This window comes from Mustela nigripes, chromosome 1 (genome assembly GCF_022355385.1).
Source record: "Mustela nigripes isolate SB6536 chromosome 1, MUSNIG.SB6536, whole genome shotgun sequence".
Taxonomy (NCBI): Eukaryota; Metazoa; Chordata; class Mammalia; order Carnivora; family Mustelidae; genus Mustela; species Mustela nigripes.
This window is the reverse complement of record NC_081557.1, coordinates 42253206-42273923: the sequence shown is the minus strand read 5'-3', so window position 1 is coordinate 42273923 and position 20718 is coordinate 42253206. Positions and strand designations below refer to the sequence as shown.

At 36.4% G+C, this 20718-nt stretch overlaps 1 protein-coding gene across 2 annotated transcripts in view; it reads right to left on the bottom strand.

Annotated features, from left to right (window-relative positions):
* Positions 1 to 20718, bottom strand: part of STK33 (serine/threonine kinase 33) — a 150351-nt gene that overhangs the window by 23137 nt on the left and 106496 nt on the right. For both annotated transcript variants that reach the window (XM_059389000.1, XM_059389008.1), the window contains 3 exons: positions 19185 to 19260; positions 14206 to 14318; positions 13682 to 13767 (listed from right to left, as the gene is read on the bottom strand). In XM_059389000.1, coding sequence (XP_059244983.1) covers positions 13682 to 13767; positions 14206 to 14318; positions 19185 to 19260 — 275 coding nt within the window. The remainder of the gene's footprint in view (positions 1 to 13681; positions 13768 to 14205; positions 14319 to 19184; positions 19261 to 20718) is intronic.

The window sequence follows — 20718 nt, the reverse complement described above, 5'->3', positions numbered from 1 at the left end:
CTTCAAACTGCGTACACCTGATTGTACATGAAGGCTTTTGAAAGGATGCATGGGCAAGGATGGAGTCTGCAGAGAATCCATTTCAAGACCCTCAATTCCCAATGATCTATTCTTTTTCAAAAGTCATCTCCTTGAGCAAGGATTTGCAGTAATCCTTTCCATGTTCTTTTTCTTAAGTCAGCTTCTTCCAGTTCTTGTTACTGTATATATATTTATTTGTGTGCCACAGGACGCTCATTTATCTAAAATAATGAACTCCTACAAATCAATAAGTAAAAGACATAAAACCAAATAGAAAAATGGAGGGGCACGGGGAAGACCTGAACAGCCATTTCACAAAAGAAGATATCCAGAAGTCCAATAAGCATAAATAAAGATGACCAGCTTCATCTGTCATTCAGGGAATGCAGATTAAAGTCACAATGAGATGCTATTACATACCTACCAGAGTATCGAAATTAAAAATATTGACAGTGCAAGCATTGAAGAAGATGGGGAGCAAAACTAGAATTCACACATCACTGGTGAATGGTTCAATCACTCTGGAAAATGGAACAATGGAACTTTCTGGTTGGGGATGGAAATGTTCCATATTTTGTTCTGGCTGGTAGTTATACAAATACATACATATATAAAGATTCATCAGGCTATATACTTAAAATAGGTATATTTTAGAGTGAGTAGATTATAATTTAACAAAACTATGATGATTTAAAGATACATCTCAATAGCCTCAGAGATATTACTACATGCAGTTTAATCACTTTCACTGCTATACAGTATTCCATTGTTAGACCATACCACAATTTACTCATTTTTAAGTCTTTTTCAATGTCTTCCAATAAAATTTCATAACGTTAGCCAAAGAGGTCTTAGGAATCTTATGTTAGATTTATTTCTGGATATCCAATATTCTTAGATACTGCTTTACAAGTCTTCATTTTTATTACATTTTCTATTGTTGGTTGCTTGTGAATAGAAATGTAATTGAACCTTGTATACCATTTTTTCTTCCCAGCTCTGTTGAAATATAATTGACATGTAACAACATGGTGTAAGTTTAAGGTGTACATGTGTTGATTTGATACACTTCTATACTGATATATGCTGACCCGGGAACAATATGGGTTTGAACTGTGCAGGTCCACTCATATGCAGATTTTTTTCAGTAAATACAGTAGGTTACTATAAATGTATTTTCTCTTATGATTTTCTCAATAACATTTTCTTTTCTCTCACTTTATTACAAAAATATAGCACATAGTACATATAACATAAAAATATTTGTTAATTGACTATTCATGTCATCAGCAAGGCTTTAGTCAACAGTCTGGTATTAGTAGTTAAATTTCTGGAGAGTCAACTGCACAGGGGGTCAGCACCCCTAACCTCCATGCTGTTCAAGGGTTAACTATATATCAATAATAAATCCAGCTATCTTACTCAGCTTTCCTATTATTTCAAATAATGTGTCTAATAATTTGTATATTATGATAAATAATGTGTTTTATTTCTGCTTTCCAATTCTCATGTCTTTAACATCTTTTCCTTGTCTCAAGTTAACTAAAAACCACAATCTTGGAAAAAAAATATTGAAAGCTGACTTCCTTTGACTACTGCTTTACTTTAAAGGAAGTTCTCATATTTCCTATTTAGAATACTTGCTATAATCTTTTATATCAGGTTAGAGAAGTTTCCCTTTTAAATTGTGAACGTTTGTTGAGTCTTATTGTTTCCTTTGAAATGATCACGTGCTTTTTCTCTTTTAATATGTTAATGTGAAAATTTATATTTATAGACGTTTTTCCATCATTGTGTACTGAACAAAAATCCAACTTGGTCATGATGTATTACCTTTTTATATACACAGATCCAATTTGCTAATATTTTGTTTAAGGTTTTATATCAACATTAATAAGTAAAATGGGTCATTTTCCCTTTTCACAGGTTTTGCTTCTATTGGTCTAGTTTTGTTATACTATAGTATACAGTTATGTTAGACTTTTTGAATAAGTAAAGTTCCCTCTTGTTGGGGTTGGGAGGTGAGTTACAAATTTGAGATGAAAGTCTTATAGGACTTATCTGTAAAATCATTGAATTTTGAGCCTGGTGTTTTCCTTAGGGAAGATTTTATTATTATTTAACATATATATACATATATATGTGCATGTGTGTGTGTGTGTGTGTATATATGTGTATATATATGTGTGTATATACACACACACATAGTTTTGAATTTTATTCCAGTGGAGTTAACATACAGTGTTATGCTATATTAGTGTCAGGTGTACAATACAGGGATTCAACATTTCCATACATTACCCGGAGCTCATCATGGTAAGTGTACTCTTAATCTTCATCATCTTCCTTATGGAAGATTTTAAACTACTACTTCACTTCTTTAATAATTATAGGACCATTCAAGTTTTCTGTTTATTCTTGAGACAGTTTTATGAAGCTGTAAAATTTTTCTGGAACAAGAAATTTTGTCCATTTGGCCAAGGTTTCAGATTTATTGGTATACAGTTGTTGGTAGGATTTCCTTGGCTTTTAAATTTATCTTTTAAATCATAATACTTTTTCTGTGCTTTACCTGTGATTGAATTCTCTTTTTCATATATAATCTCTTCCTGTTGTCTTTTCTTTTTCTTTCTTGATTACTTTTTCCAAAGTTTTCTCTATTTCTCGGTCTTTCGGAAGACTCAAATGTTGGTCTTGTTATCTTTTCTCCTCTACCTTTGCTTTCTAGTTTATTTTTACTTAGTTTTTTTCCCCATTACTTTATTTGGGTATATTCTGCCGGACTTTTTCCCTGCAATTTTAAGTTGGATCAGTAGTTTATTAATTTTTAGCCTTCTTTCTTTTCTAATATAAATGTTTTGGGCTACAAACATCGCCAAAACACACTTTACAGCATCCTACAAGTTTTGACATGTTGTATTTTCATTGTCATTCAGTTCTAAGGATTTCATTTTTTTCCTCGTTAGTGTTTATTATTTAACCCGGGACTTCTCTAGAAGCATGTGATGTGATTTCCAAACACAAGCAGATATTTACTCTCACTGCTATTGACTTCTGACATGACTGCATATTGTTAGAGAATATGTTCTGTGAGGAATTTACTGAAGCTTGCTTGCTTGCTTCATGGACTTGTGTAAGATCAATTTTGATAAATGCTCCACATGCGCTTAAGAAAACTATATGTTCTCTAATTGTTGGGCACAGAATTGTATATGTATTCAATAGGATATGCTTGTTGACTGTGTTGTTAAAAATCTCTGTACCTTTGTTTTTGTTTTCATTAGCTTTACATTATCTGTAATTGAGAAAAGTGCATTAAAGTCTCCCACAATGAAGAATTTGCCAATTTCTCCATGTAATTTTGTCAACTTCTGAAATACTATGTTTTTCAGGTTATTTTATTCATTGCATACATGTTTAAAATTATTATATAATCTGGTTCAGTTGAGTTTTTATCATAATAAAGTGATCTTCTTTATCTCTAGTGATGATTTGTTGTGTTAAGTTGTGTTAAAGTATTATCTGATACTTATCCAGTTAGACAGGCTTTAATTCAGTGACATAGGTTACTGTTTGCCTGGTATGTCCTTTTCCATTCTTCTTCTTCTTCTTTTTTTTTTCAATATTTCTCTGTCCTTATGCTTCAGATGTGTTTCTTGTAAATAGTACCTAGTTACATTCTACTAAAGATTCAACCTGACAATGTCTTTTAACAGGTCTTTCTAACTCATTTATTTGTAATTATTTTTATATTTGGACTTGTTTCTGTCATTTATGTCTACTACCTCAATTTGCCCCATTCTTTGTTTTTTAATTCTTTCCCACTTTAAAAATCTGATGTCTAGATGCCGGTGAGGATGCGGAGAAAGAGAGACCCTCCTACACTGTTGGTGGGAATGCAAGCTGGTGCAACCACTTGAAAACAGCATGGAGGCTCCTCAAAAAGTTGAAAATAGAGCTACCTTATGACCCAGCAATTGCACTACTGGGTATTTACCCTAAAGATACAAATGTAGTGATCCGAAGGGACACGTGCACCCAAATGTTTATAGCAGCAATGTCCACAATAGCCAAACTATGGCAAGAACCTAGATGTCCATCAACAGATGAATGGATAAAGAAGATGTGGTGTATGTATATGTATACACACACACACACACACACACACACACACACAGGAATACTATGCAGCCATCAAAAGAAATGAAATCTGGGGTGCCTGGGTGGCTCACTGGGTTAAAGCCTCTGCCTTCGGCTCAGGTCATGATCACAGGGTCCTGAGATGGAGCCCCGCATCAGGCTCTCTGCTCAGCAGGGAGCCTGCTTCCTCCTCTCTCTCTCTGCCTGCTTCTCTGCCTACTTGTGACCTCTGTCAGATAAATAAATAAAATCTTAAAAAAAAAAAAAAAGAAATGAAATCTTGCTATTTGTGATGACATGGATGGAACTAGAAGGTATTATGCTTTGTGAAATAAGTCAATCAGAGAAAGACAACTATTATATGATCTTCCTGATATGAGGAAGTGGAGATGCAATCTGGGGGGTTTGGGGGGTAGGAAAAGAATAAATGAAACAAGATGGGATCGGGAGGGAGACAAACCATAAGAGACTCTTACTGTCACAAAACAAACTGTGGGTGACTGGTGGGAGGGGGCTAGGGAGAAGGTGGTGGGGTTATGGGCATTGGGGAGGACATGTGCTATGGTGAGTGCTGTGAAGTGTGTAAACCTGGAAATTTACAGACCTGTACCCCTGTACCCCTGAGGCTAATAATACATTAAAAATTGAAAAAAAAATCTGATGTCTACATCTTCCATTTAACACCCTCTCAGTGGATCAATGTTCTCTCTCCCTTCTCTATGCATTTTGATTCTTTGGTTTTGCGATTTTTTAGTTTTGTTTTGACACCAGCAAAAGGTATTTAAAGACTCTAACTGCGCATAGCTCTGGTAGCAGCTCTAGATTTGGTTTTCCTATTTTACGTGTCAATCCTTCTGAGGTCTTGTATATTTGAAAAAAATTTTTTTAAGATTTTATTTATTTATTTGACAGAGAAAGATCACAATTAGGCAGAGAGGCAGGCAGAGAGAGAGAGAGAAGCAGCCTCCCCACTGGGCAGAGAGCCTGATGAGGGACTCGATCCCTGAGCCGAAGGCAGCAGCTTAACCCACTGAGCCACCCAGGTGGCTAATTTGGATGGATACAGAATTCCAAGTTTAAACTTCTTGGTCTTTGAATATATTTATAGTATTACCCTATTTATGCTTATAACCAATGTTGCTCCCCAAAAGTAAGATGTCAATGTGATTCTTGTTGTTTCTGGGCGATTTTAGAGTTTTTTGCCTTGAATTTCCTTAAATTTCATCATGCCTCTTTTGTCAGTTTTGCTTATCTCTCCTATTTAGTATTCTATCATCTGTTGAAAGCTAAAGTCTTTCTTCTTTAATTCTGATTATTTTATTTCTGTTATTTCTTTAAAGATTTTCTCTTCCCCCTTTTTTACTTTTCTCTCTCAAATTGCTATTATAGGAATTTGGGCACTTTTAATTCCACATATCTTAACTTTATTTTCCTACTTTTAAAAATATTTTCAATTTGTTTATCTTCCTGTTTCCTTCTATAAAGTGCCATAATCTGACCTCCTAGTTTTTTTAATTCACTCTTCAGCTGCACCCATTTCACTTCTTTATCCTATATAGTTGCATTCTGTACAACTATTATACCTAAATCATTCTACTTGATTTTGTTGTATTATTTTATATTCTTGCTCCATATTATTAACATCTTCCCTTATCTCTTTTAGTATGTTCAGTTTGTTGACTTTTAAATTTTAGACTGTCTCTTCGAAACTCTCCTAATGGTGTCTGAAACTTGCCCTGTGATCTCATCTTCCGCAGGGAGTACTGGCTCCTTTGGAGAACAGGGCTTGGTTCTAAGGTCATATCCAGGCCCTCAGTCCAGAAGCTCAAGGAAGAGTAAGGAGTAAGAAACTTAGACACCAAACACCTGTCCGCTCCAAGCTACTCCTCAGTCTAGGGTTTCATCCTCATCAACATTCTCCCTGGAGAAACAACCTTTGGATGAGGCACTTCTAAAAATACAATCCGCCAGTCCTAGCATTTGGAGTTCAACAGATAAGGAGTCAATGCTGAAAACCAGTCAATTCTCATCCATTTTTCTTAGCTTCTCACTCAAAACAGGGCTTCAGTGCTGCTTGGATTTTATTTCTTCAGACCCCTTGGGGACACAGGCATTGATGTCCCAAGGCAAAAGAAGATAAGCAAAAGGGAATCTTGGGGTTTTTTTGTCTTCCTATTTTAACATCCTGTCCTGGCTCCAGGCTGTTGCCTTACCCGTCATACACCCCAACTCAAAATGAATCCTCCATTTTCCCAAGGACTTCTCATGCTGTTCTCTGGATCCTGGTGTCCTGAAGTTTTTCTCCAAAGTTATTCTAGATTAATCTTCAGAGAATATGCAGTAATCTGTGCTAATTCAACATCTTAGTGGGAACCAGACCTTCTCTAGCAGGCCTTTCCCTGGGTGGTTTTGACAATTAACTCAGAGATTTAAAGAGCTGAGTGACTGCTATGTTGAAACTCCTTCCAGTCCTATCTACTTATTTACATAGGGTTCTTGGTGTCTATATCTTTAAAAAGCTAAAACAACAGTACAATTGAAGCTGAATGCTGTCTCTTCCTAACAATAAGTAATAGTAAACCATGGATGAATAAATTATTTGGGGTGGGGAAATGCAACTCTGTCCATCACTACAGAGAAGCATTTCCAATATAATGGTATTTGTGATGCTTATTAATTACAGCAAATTATAATTATGATCTCTTGATCAATTAGTACCAATCATAATGATAAGTCATTGTTAAGTAGTTTTTAAACATTTAGAAACCTAAAAATCCAGCAAAGAAAAACAAAGAATTAAATATATATTTGAACCTTTTTTTTTTCAAAATGAGACAAATGATTGAACTATTAACAAAAACCTTTAAAACAAGAATATATATTGGGATAAAATTCTGTGAAGTGGAATATAAACAGAAATTCGAAGAAAAGAATGAATAATCTATAGTTCCTGTTAAAGAAGAGACTGATCATAAACTTTTATAAATGGGTATGATGAATGTACTATGCATGTAAAAACAATATTAGTTTATTTTTAATTATCAATATTAAGGAAATTCTATCTTTTGCAAGTAATTAAAGTTAAGGTGAAAAATTTTTAGGCTCTACCTAAAAATATCTTAGGAGATTCACCATTTTTTCAATACTTTTTTCAGAGTTACTCAAGCACAAACGTTTGAATATACTGTTCCAAAAAACACCTCACTCTTTTTCTAATCTACAAAACCAGCAATTCTAGACTTTCTTTTTGTCTTTCCCAGTCATCGGAAAAACAGTTTTGGGTCCTTGTACTCTAAACTGTTGGTTCTCTTCCTAACGTCTGATTCTCCCTGACCTTTCTGTACCACTCTCTTTGCCCAAGTTCTTGTCTTCATCATCTCACCCAAGTCCTATTTCAGTGTTCCAACTTCTTTTTTAAAAAAAATATTTATTTATTTGAGAGAGAAACAGAGACAGAGAGAGTGTGTGTGTGGGTAGAGTGGGGGGGGGGATAAGGGAAGAGGGAGGGAGGGAGAATCTCAAGCAGACTCCCTGCTGAATGTGGAGCCCAATGTGGGGCTTGATCCCACGACCCTGAGATCATGACCTGAGCCAAGATCAACAACAAGATACTCAACCAACAGACCCACCGAGGCACCTCAGTGCTCCAGCTTCTGCTTGCCACCAGGCAAGCTGTACCACACACACTGTTGCCAGATTATTCTTCCTGAAGTTCTGTCTTGCCAGCAATAGATCTACCAGCCCACTAACTGATGGAGCTGATCTTTGAGGCATCTCAGACACTTGCTGCTTGTCCCCAACCTTCTCCAATGCCCATTCTATTTCCATTGAGATGCTGACTCTCAATTTACTATCTCTCCATCAAGATCCTTCTTCTGCCCTTAAGCCATAACCTGTGTGTAAGGCTCCCTCAAGACCTTCAACTTAAATGTACTCCTAGGGGTTTTCCAGCTTCTTATTCTTGCAGGAAGGACACTCCATTAGAATAGGTGTTCTCTCCTCAGAATCTAGCCCACAGACCTCATCCAAGTCCACCCAAAATCAGGGTCAGAGGGACAAAGGAGAAACTAGAGTAGGTTCAGCTGTGATCAGGGTCCTGCAGCGCCTTCCAGTAGCAACCTACTGTCAAACACGTCAAACACAAAGTCCCCTCCAGATAAGTCAAAGTCTAGAGTAAAACAGTTCTAACCCACCTTTACAGCTTAATTTCCGACTCTTTCCTTAAATGTATTCTATGGTTCTAGAAAAACAGAATTACTACTATACTTCATGTTCTCTGAATATCTTTGTAAAGTTCTTCCTATCTAAAATTCCCATCCTTCTTACCACAGCTATAACACTAATTTCTAATTTTACCCACTCTTTAAGAGCCAGGTCACATACTACCCTCACTTTAAATAGTTTTCGTAATCCCCTAAAGGGAATAATAGCTCTCTTCTTGAAAACCTAACTACTACTACTACATGATATTGTACCATGTTATATAACACTATATTGTACATTGTATCATACTGTATATTATAATATTAGATAGTACATTATATATACAATATATAAATATATATTTTATCTTTATAGAACACATGTCATTGTATATTTATACGTAACATATACATTTATGTTATATATAAAATATATGTGTATTATATAATATACCGTATTATATTTATATGTGTGATATAAATATATAAATACATAATATTTTATGTAGTACTTATGTTTATATGCACACACACATTATTATATACTCATTCACTGCCTGTGTTTTTATTTTAAACCCTCTACTAAGCTGTGGGCAACCAGTGGGCAGGGGCTATACCAGACTCATCCCTGTGTCCTCTACAGCATATAGTAGTTAAGTGATAACTATTTACTGAATTATTAACTATCTACCTATCATTGGATATTGAATAAATCTCCAAGGTTCTTGGTTCATGAACTTCTTTGTAACATAATTTTTATAAAAACCTTTATTAAATAAATTTAATTAAATTAAATAGGGTTTTGACATATTCATAAACATGAGATAATTCACAATTTAAGAATAACTAAATATAGTAAAATAAAGAAAAAAGTTTTGACATAGTTAGGTTGGAAACATACAGTTGGAAAAAATGCCCCACAATTAGGCATCAGAAAAGTTCCATTCTCTTATGTAGAGTGTATATGTTAAGGCTAATGGTCAAAAGCTAATGACAAAAACCTGGATAATAACTTGTAAATTAATGAAGAAGGGCCTTGTTCACACAGTAGGAAAGACTTTGCTGAGATTAGACCCCCCACCTTGATGACAAGTGCCTTTGCAAAGTGTGACCATAAAAAAAAGTACATTGTACTTTGTGGTAAATTACTTAAGGGGAGAGACTGTTTTATTCATCTTTGAACTCCAATAGGGCCTTGGGATTAAAATCCAAAGGTACAGGTGCCTGGGTGGCTCAGTGGGTTAAACCACTGCCTTCGGCTCAGGTCATGATCTCAGGGTCCTGGGATCGAGTCCCGCATCGGGCTCTCTGCTCAGCGGGGAGCCTGCTTCCCTCCTCTCTCTCTGCCTGCCTCTCTGTCTACTGTGATCTCTCTCTATCAAATAAATAAATAAAATCTTAAAAAAAAATCCAAAGGTACTTGTTGATATCAATAAAGACATTTAAATGACGGTTGCCCCATTTAAAATAAGCCATCTTGCAAGACTGATGCACTACAACAATAATCTCCCCCATTTCAAAGTGTGTACTTTGTTCTCTACCATCTATGACAGCAAGTTACAACTTTTTAGCCTGAGATTCAAGTCCTCTCACAACTCTTTTTCCTTTTTTAAAAGTTTGTTTTCCACTTCTTTCCTTCGAGTATTTTCTCTGCCAGTTAGATTGAACTTCCCGATTTTACACTTCCTTGCCTCTGTGTCTCTGGTCTTCTTATGCCATTTATCATTTTCTTCCTTGATTTTATCTTATACATAGCTTGTCTCTCTTACCAGGTTATAAATTCCTTATATCAGAGACCATATCCTATATATTCTTAACGATATTTTGTTACCTAGCACAACGTGGTAGGCACCCCCCCCACACACACACAATCTGCCAAAGGAATTACTGAATGTATGAATAAAACCGAAAGACCTCAGATCTGGAAACTACTTTATGACAAGCCATAGGGGAAAAAAATGTTCCTTTAATTTATAGCTGGGTTCTTAAATATAAGTAGGCTTTAAAAATACCTGGGAAACTTGTTGAACATGAAAATTCTTGTTAGTTGTCATAGGGGACTTGAAGGGATACCAAGAAGCAACTGTAATTGCCTTATAAGATGGAATAAACTCCCGAGCCACTGTTGAGAGGAAAGAGGACGGAAAGGAAGAAACAGACCCAAGAGGATCGCAGGCACACTCCTGGCCGTGGGAGTCATCATCAAACCCTTCCTTTGTAGGAAAGTCATTTCTTGGCTGGTTTTCCTTACATCTAATCTTTGACTTTTGAAATCAGGATGACAAATGTGTTTATTTTAAGTTCCATTCACTTAAATGTACCTAGAGAAACAAGGACTCTTTTTCTCAGAACACTTTGCAGATACAGACCATATTTCAAATTGCACAATACACAGGCTGAACTATAAAAACTTTTTATCCAATAAAGCTCTTTGAAAAAAATGTCACTACATGTTAGATATTGCAAAAGATAAGCTCTGGTTATAAAGCAGCCAGGTACTGAGAGAAGTAATGTATTCTTTTTAGATGATTTCAAACAGGGGATATGAATTACAGGAAGACTTCAAGTGGTTAAGTAGAAAAGAATTTTGCCTTTCAGAAGTTTATAAAATGCCAGTATTCTAAACTTCATACACTGAACTCCTTAGGGTAGTCTGATATAGTACACACTATCTGTCACTTCTCTATCCATTTGGCAAAGACTACATAGAGACAAATGTTACAGAGGCTCAAAAATGGAGACTTCTGGAAAAATGACCAAAGCCAGAAATAAAGTTGTACTAATTAGAAAACAAATAATTAAATGGCCAAGCCCGAATGTTATGTGATGCTGAAAAGAGAGAGATTTCTAAGGCACACCATCTGTTTTACAGTTTTTGATTTTGCTGTACTACAAATCTCCTCAGAATGGTTTTGCAATGATCTAGTTGCTAACTCGTTTGCACAATTACTTCAGGCCAGAAATACTTATTGCACAGAATCATTTCAGAGATCAACACATTCACAGAAGAGGGCAGATATAACCCAGCTTCCAGTGCAGACTGGATTTTTAGCTCTTAAGGAAAAAAACATTATTCAAAAAAATGATTAGAAATTACCAAAGGAATACTAGAGAGTTGAAAAGAGGAGTGATATCACTGTATAAGTTTCTGATATGTATCTAACGTTACTTGGGCCCTCAAGGGTCTAATGGAAACTCTTCATCACTTCTTGACCTCTCTCCGCAGCGTTTACCTGGGAGCTGACTGCTCTCACTTTCTCAAACATTCTTCATCTAACTTTGCTGGCACCACTCTCCCGATTTTCTTCTCTCTGCATCAGCCATCCCTTCTCAGCACCCATAGCTGGCTTCTCCTCTTCTGGTTATCATAGTGTCCAATGTCAGGGTCCTGGGGATTCTTCTCCTTTCTCTCTATATTATCTTCCTAATTTATCTCTTAGCCTAATGACCTTACATGGTGTATATACACTCATGATTCCCAAATTTATATCTCCAGCTCAAACTTCCCCAGTTCCAGGCTCATATATTTGATTATCTATTTACTATCTCCACTTGGATACCACATAGGCATTTCAGACTTTGTGTATCAAGTTGGAACTCTTGATCCACCACCTTTCCCCGGGATAAAATGCTATTTTTCCTGCAGTGTTCCCCATCTCAGTAAATGGCACCAGCATGGTCCCAGCAGCTATTACAGCAAAATCTGGAAGTCATCCTTGATTCCTCCCTTATCCTCATTCCTCATCTAAGCCACCACCAAGTCCCATCAACTACACCTGAAAAATATATTGCATTTATTTCTCTCTGACTCTGTTGCTACCACCCCATCCAAGCCGCCATCATTTTGCAACAATGTCACTGCAGTGTAAGTCTATCAGGTATCTCCAGTACCTAGCACAGCATCTAGCAAATAATGGGTGTGCAATAATTTTTTCATAGACGAATACTGCTTAGCAATAATTCCCATGTGTCTTTAGAAATCTCCAATCTCAGTTCCCGGACATTTTCAGAGATACGTACAGACTTATTCACTTATTGAATCATTCACTCATTCAATAGTTATTGAGTATAGATTAATTGGTACTAGGCCCCATAACATATTTGATAGTGTCTTAAAGATGACAGAAGTTTGTATCCTGCTCCTATGAAAAAGTCTGGTGGTGGGCACGCAAGGGGCTGGCACAGCAGCTCTGGGAGCTAAGAGCTCTGCTTCCTTGAATCTAGTTGTTCTGCCATGCTGTTTATGGATTCCACTTTATGGTCTAATATGGCTAGTACCTCCAGCCATCACGTCTGTATTCCATTCACCAGGAAAGATGTGCCTGAGGAATGCCATATGCCCCCCATTTAAGGGCACTTCCTGAAAATTGCTCCTACTTCCACCATCATGATAACTGACAAAAGCTGGGGATAACCAGCAACTAGATAGATAGATAACAGACTAGATAGATAACAATAGATAGATAAAGACTAGATAGATAACAATGTTTCCAGCTACAAGTGAGGATCCTTATCACCAGAGGACAAAAGAGGATAAATATTGAGAATAAAGAGCAGGTTCTTCCAAAGTTCCTATTATGACCAGGTAATGTTCTGGTACTGGAATACAAAGCTTGGTAAGACATACAAACTAGGGCGCCTCGGTGGCTCAGTTGAAGCCTCTGTCTTCAACTCAGGTCATGATCCCAGGGTCCTGGAATCGAGCCCTGCATCGGGCTCTCTGCTCAGCAGGGAATCTGCTTCCCACCATCACCTGCCTGCCTCTCTGTCTACTTGTGATCTCTGTCTGTCAAATAAATAAATAAAATCTTAAAAAAAAAAAAAAGATCTATGCTGAAGGCAGGTAGTCTGATGGGAGAAACAATATGTAAATGAATAACTACTCAAGATTTCGGGCCAGTCTTAGAAGATCTTGGTTTTTCAAAGTCCCCAAATATTCCTTGCATCCAAAGAGTTGAAAGAGAAGTGGAATGTTGTTCCAGGGATTTATATCACTTATCTATACAGACTGTTCCAATATTATGGTTTTCATCATGGGCATTTCTCAGCTCTCTTCTACCAGACTTGATATCGTCATGGTACAGAGCAAAGTAGAGTTCATTCAAACCTCTATAAACACGTCTAAACAACTCTGTTTTAATACTTTTAGAATGCCCAATTCAGAAATGTATTAAGACTCAATAATTTTTTTTAACTTGTCAGAAGATGAAACTTATTGGCTGTTTTAAGACTACAAACTACAAGACCAAATTAAAAAAAAAAAAAAAAGCAATGGTAGCATGTCAAAAAGAAAAAAAAGAGGTCATCTTGTAACGTACCGTTATCCACTGGTTATCTAGTAGTTCCTTAGCTGTGATTCTGTGAGCAGGATCTACTTTCATAAGCTGTTTCAAAACACTTTTAGCTGCAAATAAGGGAAAATTCTGAAAATCTTAACTACAATTAATACCATACATTTTCTAGTCTATTTGGGATTAGGTCTATATAATGTGAGGGGAAGATTCCAATTATAAAATAAATATCATCAGAATAAATGGCTAATAAATAAAGTTTCAGGCCTAAAGTAAGGTTTTATTGCCTGGATTTGCTTGTAAATGGTCTACAGTAAAAATGGGCTAAATGATCAGCAATTTCCTCTTTAATTTTTATTATGTAATTTGTTTTTGTCGGAAGTTTTGACTGCAACAATCACAGTGAAGAGGTCACCATTTCCACAAGTAAATAGTGTTTATTTTTATGAGTAAATTTGATGACGAAATAGAGATTGAGAGTATTTGAATTATTGGCCAAGTTTCTTCTTACGTACATTTGCTTTAGGAAATAATGACAGATCTATACTTACCACAGTCACTTATGGACTCCCAGACTGGATCTTCAAAACGTAGTTCTCCCTTTCTTATTAGCTCAAAAAGCTTCTCTTCTGAGCTTGCCAAAAAGGGTGGTTCTCCACATAATCTGCAACAAAGGCAATTGTTTTGTTTAGATTTTTTTTAATAATCAAAATGAGGCTACCAAAAATTAAGTTTCCATAGAACTTCGAAGCAGCGGTGCTTCAAATTTAAGTAAAGCGTAGCTAGAGATGGTCCTCTCTCTCTGGATGTAGAAAAGGGAGCAAAGGAGGTTTTGCAAGATCAGTGATGGGACCTTATATACACTGAGATCTCCAGATCTCCACATTACCCAAAGGTCTTCCAGACAGGGAAAACTTAAATAGCTTAAATAGGACCAAAATACAGGCAGATGTGTAATGTTAAATGCACAAATAATAGTGGAGATACATGTCAATGTGAGCAAAGGTAAGGTGATGCTTAAGGTACATAATTCAAACTGGACTTAAGGGAAAATATACTGAGTTATCAGAGCCCTTTGGGCATTTTCAGAGTCTAATGACTATGTAAGGGCTTTATCCATGGTAAAACACTATTATTAAGAATAATCCTGTGGTCTATATGCTCTGAGTCAAAACCAAAAATCCACTGAAAAGGCCACAACTCTTCAAAAATGGTATACAAAATGAAGAGAGTCTGGATGAGGAAAGTCAGATGATGATACTGATTTGACCCTTTATTCTAGAATGAAAGCTGAGTATACATAATGACCAACATCAGTAAAACCACTGGCAGTATGTATAAAGCAAACATGGGCTTGAGGCACATTCTGTAGCACAGGGACTGTGTGTCTTCAAGATCTTGTAAAAGGAAGTATTGTATTAGTACGCCTGTGGCTCTGTTGGTTAAGCCTCTGGCTCTTGATTTCGGCTCAGGTCATGATCTCAGAGTCATGAGATTGAGCCCTAAGACCAGAGACAGCTCCACACTGCTTGTCCATCTCATCCCCCTTAGGCCCTCCCCACCTCATGCACACATGTACACACTCTCTCTCTAAAATCAATCTTTTATTTTTTTTTAAAGGAAGCATTATACTATATTTCACAATGAGTCTGGTCAGTAAGTAATCCAGTCCAAAACTACAAGAACTTGCTTAAAAGCCAAGTTCAATTCTTCATTGTATATTCTCAACACATGTTAGTCATTATCTTTACTGTCAACCCCGAAAACTAAGTACAAAACTATAGCCAACAGATCTTCCCAATGATGACGAGACAGAAGCTGGACCGGGACTTGTCACAGAGGCAACACTGGATGTCTATTGTTCAACTCTCAGGATTATATTTTTCTAACTTTATGACTTAAAGAATAAAATGGCATAACCTCATTATACTTGCCAAATGCTAGCCCATCATGTACATAAGTTTAATGATCTCTAAGTCTCCAAGCAGTTAGATTTTTACTAATTTTTAAAGTTCTTTTAAAATATTTGCCATGAATATTTTTTTAATTAATCTAAATTTGATAAATATTTCACATGATAATGAGGATGAGGATGATGATGATTTCCTAGGGAAAAAGTTGCTTTCATCCTTGTAGTTTATCAACCTAGGCTGGAAAACAGAGCTTTTCATTTGCAATAGCTTCTTGCTAGGAGATCAGTATTTATCAAGTTGTTCTACAATCTCTTATTTTAATACTTTTTATTTCTCCAGTTCATTCTGACCCTCCTGTCTCTGATTTTATTTGCCTCACTAGTGTTTAGTTTTAAAATGCAATAAAAAAGGGCCAGAAAAATGGTCTTATGGACAATTACTATCTATTATAACAAGTACAGGCCAGCAAAAGTCCAGCTCATTGAGTCTGTTAACAACCAGTGATATGCACATTCACCAATTTCTTAGCTGCTCCTGCACTGCCTGACTAGCACGCAGCTATAGCTCAAGGGCTGTGTTTAAAAAAAAGTCCCCCTTTTTTCTGTCCTTTGCAATTTTATTTACACAAAATGTATCTAATGGTTGGTCAATCAGCAGCATATGAAATTTTACAACAGCAATTTTCTGCACATCCAGTAAAAGGGAATCCAAGACATGAAAAATGCCTCTTAAAGCCTTTCTATTATTTTCAGTTGCCTATGTCCCAGGAATCACAACAGCAGAGGATAGTACCCGTGAAGAGTATTCATGTTAATTTCACCTTGAGAAAGTATGTTATCATTGTCCAATTAAGCAGAAATGAATCAGGGGTAACTGATAAACAAGAAAATAACCCCCCTGGAGAAGGTAATATGTTTGTGCCCTTGGTGAAAGAAATTATCTATAAGAACACCAGGCTCAGGCAAATTAATGAATAGGCACTGATTAGCTAAGTAAAAGTCTACTGTAAAGGAAAAAAGATGTCATTACAATGACATGCAGCCATGCTCTGAAGCAGAAAAATTAAAATTATATCTTTAAGAAGGAGAAAAAATTTTAGATGTGTACTACACTCTTTCTTTAACAACAAATTCAAACTAAGCAGGCAGCAAACATCACATGAATTGTGTAATAATAGATTACATATATTCTGTTTGACTTGTCTGGAAATTCTTACAAGTATAAAACACTAATTTAAAATACTGATACTTTTAATTAAAAACTGAGACTCAGAATATTTATGGTAAATTCTAATTAGCACAAAACAATGATCAAAAACTTTGTGAATACATTTACACTTTATGAAATCTATGCAGTGATGTGTGTTGACCATCTGAGTTACAACTACAATCAGATCTTCCAGTTCTTACTGCCTGTGATTCCATTTCACAGCACTGCGAAAATGTAACTACTCTGATGTCAATATTTAGAAATGATCTGGAAGAGGGAGTGCACAGTGAAATCTCCAGTATGACCATAAAACTAATGTTGCATCAGCATAAAAATGTTCATACTCACCATGAGGCAGAACAATGGCCACTAACTTTTCAGAACGCCTCTTAGACAATTCGTTTTAATTCAATTTTACAAACATATATTGAGCACGTCTTCATGCCTACTATGGTACCAGATATGAGGGAGGCAAAGATGAATAATATAAACTCTCTGTCCTTCATGGACTTTGGAGCAAGGAGAACAAAAACAGAAAAAAATACACACACTCTAATAATTATATCACAATCCCAAAATTTGTATGGAACAAGAAGTGACCCCGAATTGCTAAGGAAATGTTGAAAAAGGAAAACAAAACTGGCGGCATCACATTGCCTGATTTCAAGCTTTACTACAAAGCTGTGATCACTGAGACAGCATGGTGCTGGCACAAAAACAGACACATAGACCAGTGGAACAGAGCAGAGAGCCCAGATATGGACCATCAATGCTATGGTCAAATAATCTTCGACAAGCAGGAAAAAATATCTGGTGGAAAAAAGACAGTCTTTTCAATAAATGGTGCTGGGAAAATTGGACAGCTATGTATAAAAGAATGAAACTCGACCATTCTCTTACACCATACACAAAGATAAACTCGAAATGGATAAAAGACCTCAACATGAGGCAGGAAATCTATCAAAATCCTAGAGAAGAACATAGGCAGTAACCTCTTCGACATGGGCCATGGCAACTTCTTTAAAGACATGTCTCCAAAGGCAAAGGAAGCAAAAGTGAAAATGAACTTTTGGGACTTCATCAAGATCAAAAGTTTCTGTACAGCAAAGGAAACACTCAATAATAATTATATTACAATAATATAATCCAGTTTTTAAAAGTGCTATGAGAACATAGGAAAGTGAACAGTTCTATCAAATTCACAGATGTGCCAATTCTCCTGATGAAATATTATTGTTTTTCTTTCAGTGTTATTGTTTCACATGCATTTTTGTCTGTTTCTTTAAACCCTCTGCAGAGTGTGGGAATGTATGTACATAATGAATGCAGGAACTCTGCTGGGGTAGATAGGAATTAGGGAAACAGAAGGCATTAATGTTTGAGCTGGAGGGCCCAGGAGAAAGGTTAGTAGAGAAGTGAAAAAACATTGTAAGCAGAGGGAACTGCATGAGCAAAGACTCAGACATGTGATACAGGGTATGTGACTCATAAAGAATGGCCTAGAGTGCCTAAAGCATACAGCAGGTGCATGGAAACACAGTTAGCCCGAGACTGGAAAGGTATGCTGGAGCTAGGTTGTGAGAGGCTTGCCGCTCGCTGTGCCATGCAGGGAGGCTCTGCCATTCTTCTATAACAAGGGAGAATTATCAGAGGTTGTGAATCAGAAAAACAGTACAATCAGATCTGTGATTTAGAAAGACAATCCTGACAGCGATGGGAAAGATGAATTGGGGATGGAGACTGGAAGCAGGGAGAACAGTCAGACAGACATTATAATATTCTAGAAGATGGATCATAAGGAGAAATGATACGAGTGAAGAGAAATGAAGGAAGACATGAGGACACTGCAAAGAAAAAATGAACAGGACGTGGGGTTTGATGGAATCTTGAGGGTGAGCCCAAAACAGCGATACTTTCGGTAGCAGTAAGAGGACTGGGAACCATAGGATAGTCCCCAGATCCTGGGCGGAGCCCCTGTCCAATTAGTGTTCACTCCTCACATATGCCAGTGCCCAGGGCAGCCAAGTACCAGGCCCCAGTACCTCTCTCTACCCCATGGGCTATAAGTGACTCTCTCGAGAAAATAGAAAGAAACTTCCTGATCTGGAGCAGAAGATCAGAGGGGTGGGGATGTTAAGCAAGTTTTCACTTGGCTCCGAAAGCACCAGATATTGCAGCATTCAGAGGTCAATGAAAAGCAAATCTGTATAAGTTTATAGTATTAAAAACTATGTACTGGATTTAGTTGACAACTAATAAGAGAGCTTTTACAATGGCTTCCCAATTGTGTTTTCAGTCACTTTTTAAAAATCTCTATCGTCGAGTCTTCATTTAAAGTCTATGTAATTCTAGTCTGCTGTTAGAAACCATCCATTCATTTTAAACTGCATGTTTAGCGGGCTACTTACAGAAGGTACATTATGACACCTATACTCCAAATGTCACACTGCTGGCTGTAGTCATGGGCATTGATAACTTCAGGGGCTGCCAAATAAGCAGAAATGAAATAGTATTAATAATACAATAAATGAAGTTTAAATGCTTAAACACAAAGCATGAAAAATGTGCTGATGTGTTGTAATTTATTCCCCCACAGGGAAAAAGAGAACCAACAGCAGATGTTAAATGAATAATGTACGGGACTTAACAATTGATGTCACTGTACCCTCGCTCCTGTCATTAGCTTCTAATGGAAGGATGGCATAAACTGTGTAACTAAATGTACTTCTCCATTCCTCTGAAATTGTTAAGAAATGATTTTGCGAAGATTGTATAGTTATAGTAGAAGACAACAGTATCTCAGTTCTTTTCCCAAAATAGAACTGAATATATGCCTTAAGTGGATATAATTTAAAGCAAGCCCAATATGTGGAAATCTGGATTCACAGAGAAACTAAGATAAATGGTTAAAATCATTATAGTAAAATAATAATAAGAATAATAATATCACTCCTATGAGGGAATATGAGTTAATTTACACATTTTCTAAATGAGAAAACTAAGACAAAGAGAAAGCTCCTACAACAAAACTGGATCAAAAGCCAACTAGGACCAGGATCCAGGTACTCCTGACTCCCCAACTCTGTGCTCCATACTTTATAATGTGTTCATAATACGGCTCCTTTAAACAATCTCCTCAAAGTAGTTGTGTGGTGGGGGGGAGCGATTTACTTTAAGGTAGCACGTTTTAATGATTAGATAACTTTATAATGGCTGGCTTTTTAGATGGCTTTTAAAATGTCACATATGATATTTCAGGAATAGTCTATTGTGCCTCTATGTCTAGGGAGCAAACATCTTTCTTTAAGGAAAAAGAAAGAATAGAACAGATATAAACATAAAAATGAAATATAGGTGTATATATTTCAATAGAATTATAATGTTTACAAAAGCACTTTTTTGTAAATTATGTTATTTCTGTAAATCACATGAAGAAACTTGTGAGATGGTTATATAGGCATTTGGCTCACTTTGCCAGTGAGGAGACTAAGGTTCAGGTATAGGAAGTGACTTGCCTCAAGTTACACAGCTACCGAGTGCCTCCCACATAAAAGGTGTTTTTATTTTAGAAGAGTTTCATTCTCCTACCATACATACACACACACACACACACACACACACACACACACACACACCCCTTTTATAACTACTAAAAGCAAATGGCATTTCACTTCCTCTGCCTCCTGTCAAAGGAACTAAAAAGCAACAAAAAGGAACCAAAAAGTAAAAAGAAGAAACAATGAGTAAAGGCTCAACTATAGATAATTAACAAAACTGAGTTACTCATTTCTAAGTCATTGAAAAATAATTAGCATTTTCCTCTAAGCAACTATTATTCCTTACCTCTACTTAAACTCTTTAAATACTGAATCACTAAAGTTCAGGTGGCTCTGTAGTATTGAGTCTCCGACAAGGGCAAGTCTAGGACTTGCATCCACACTG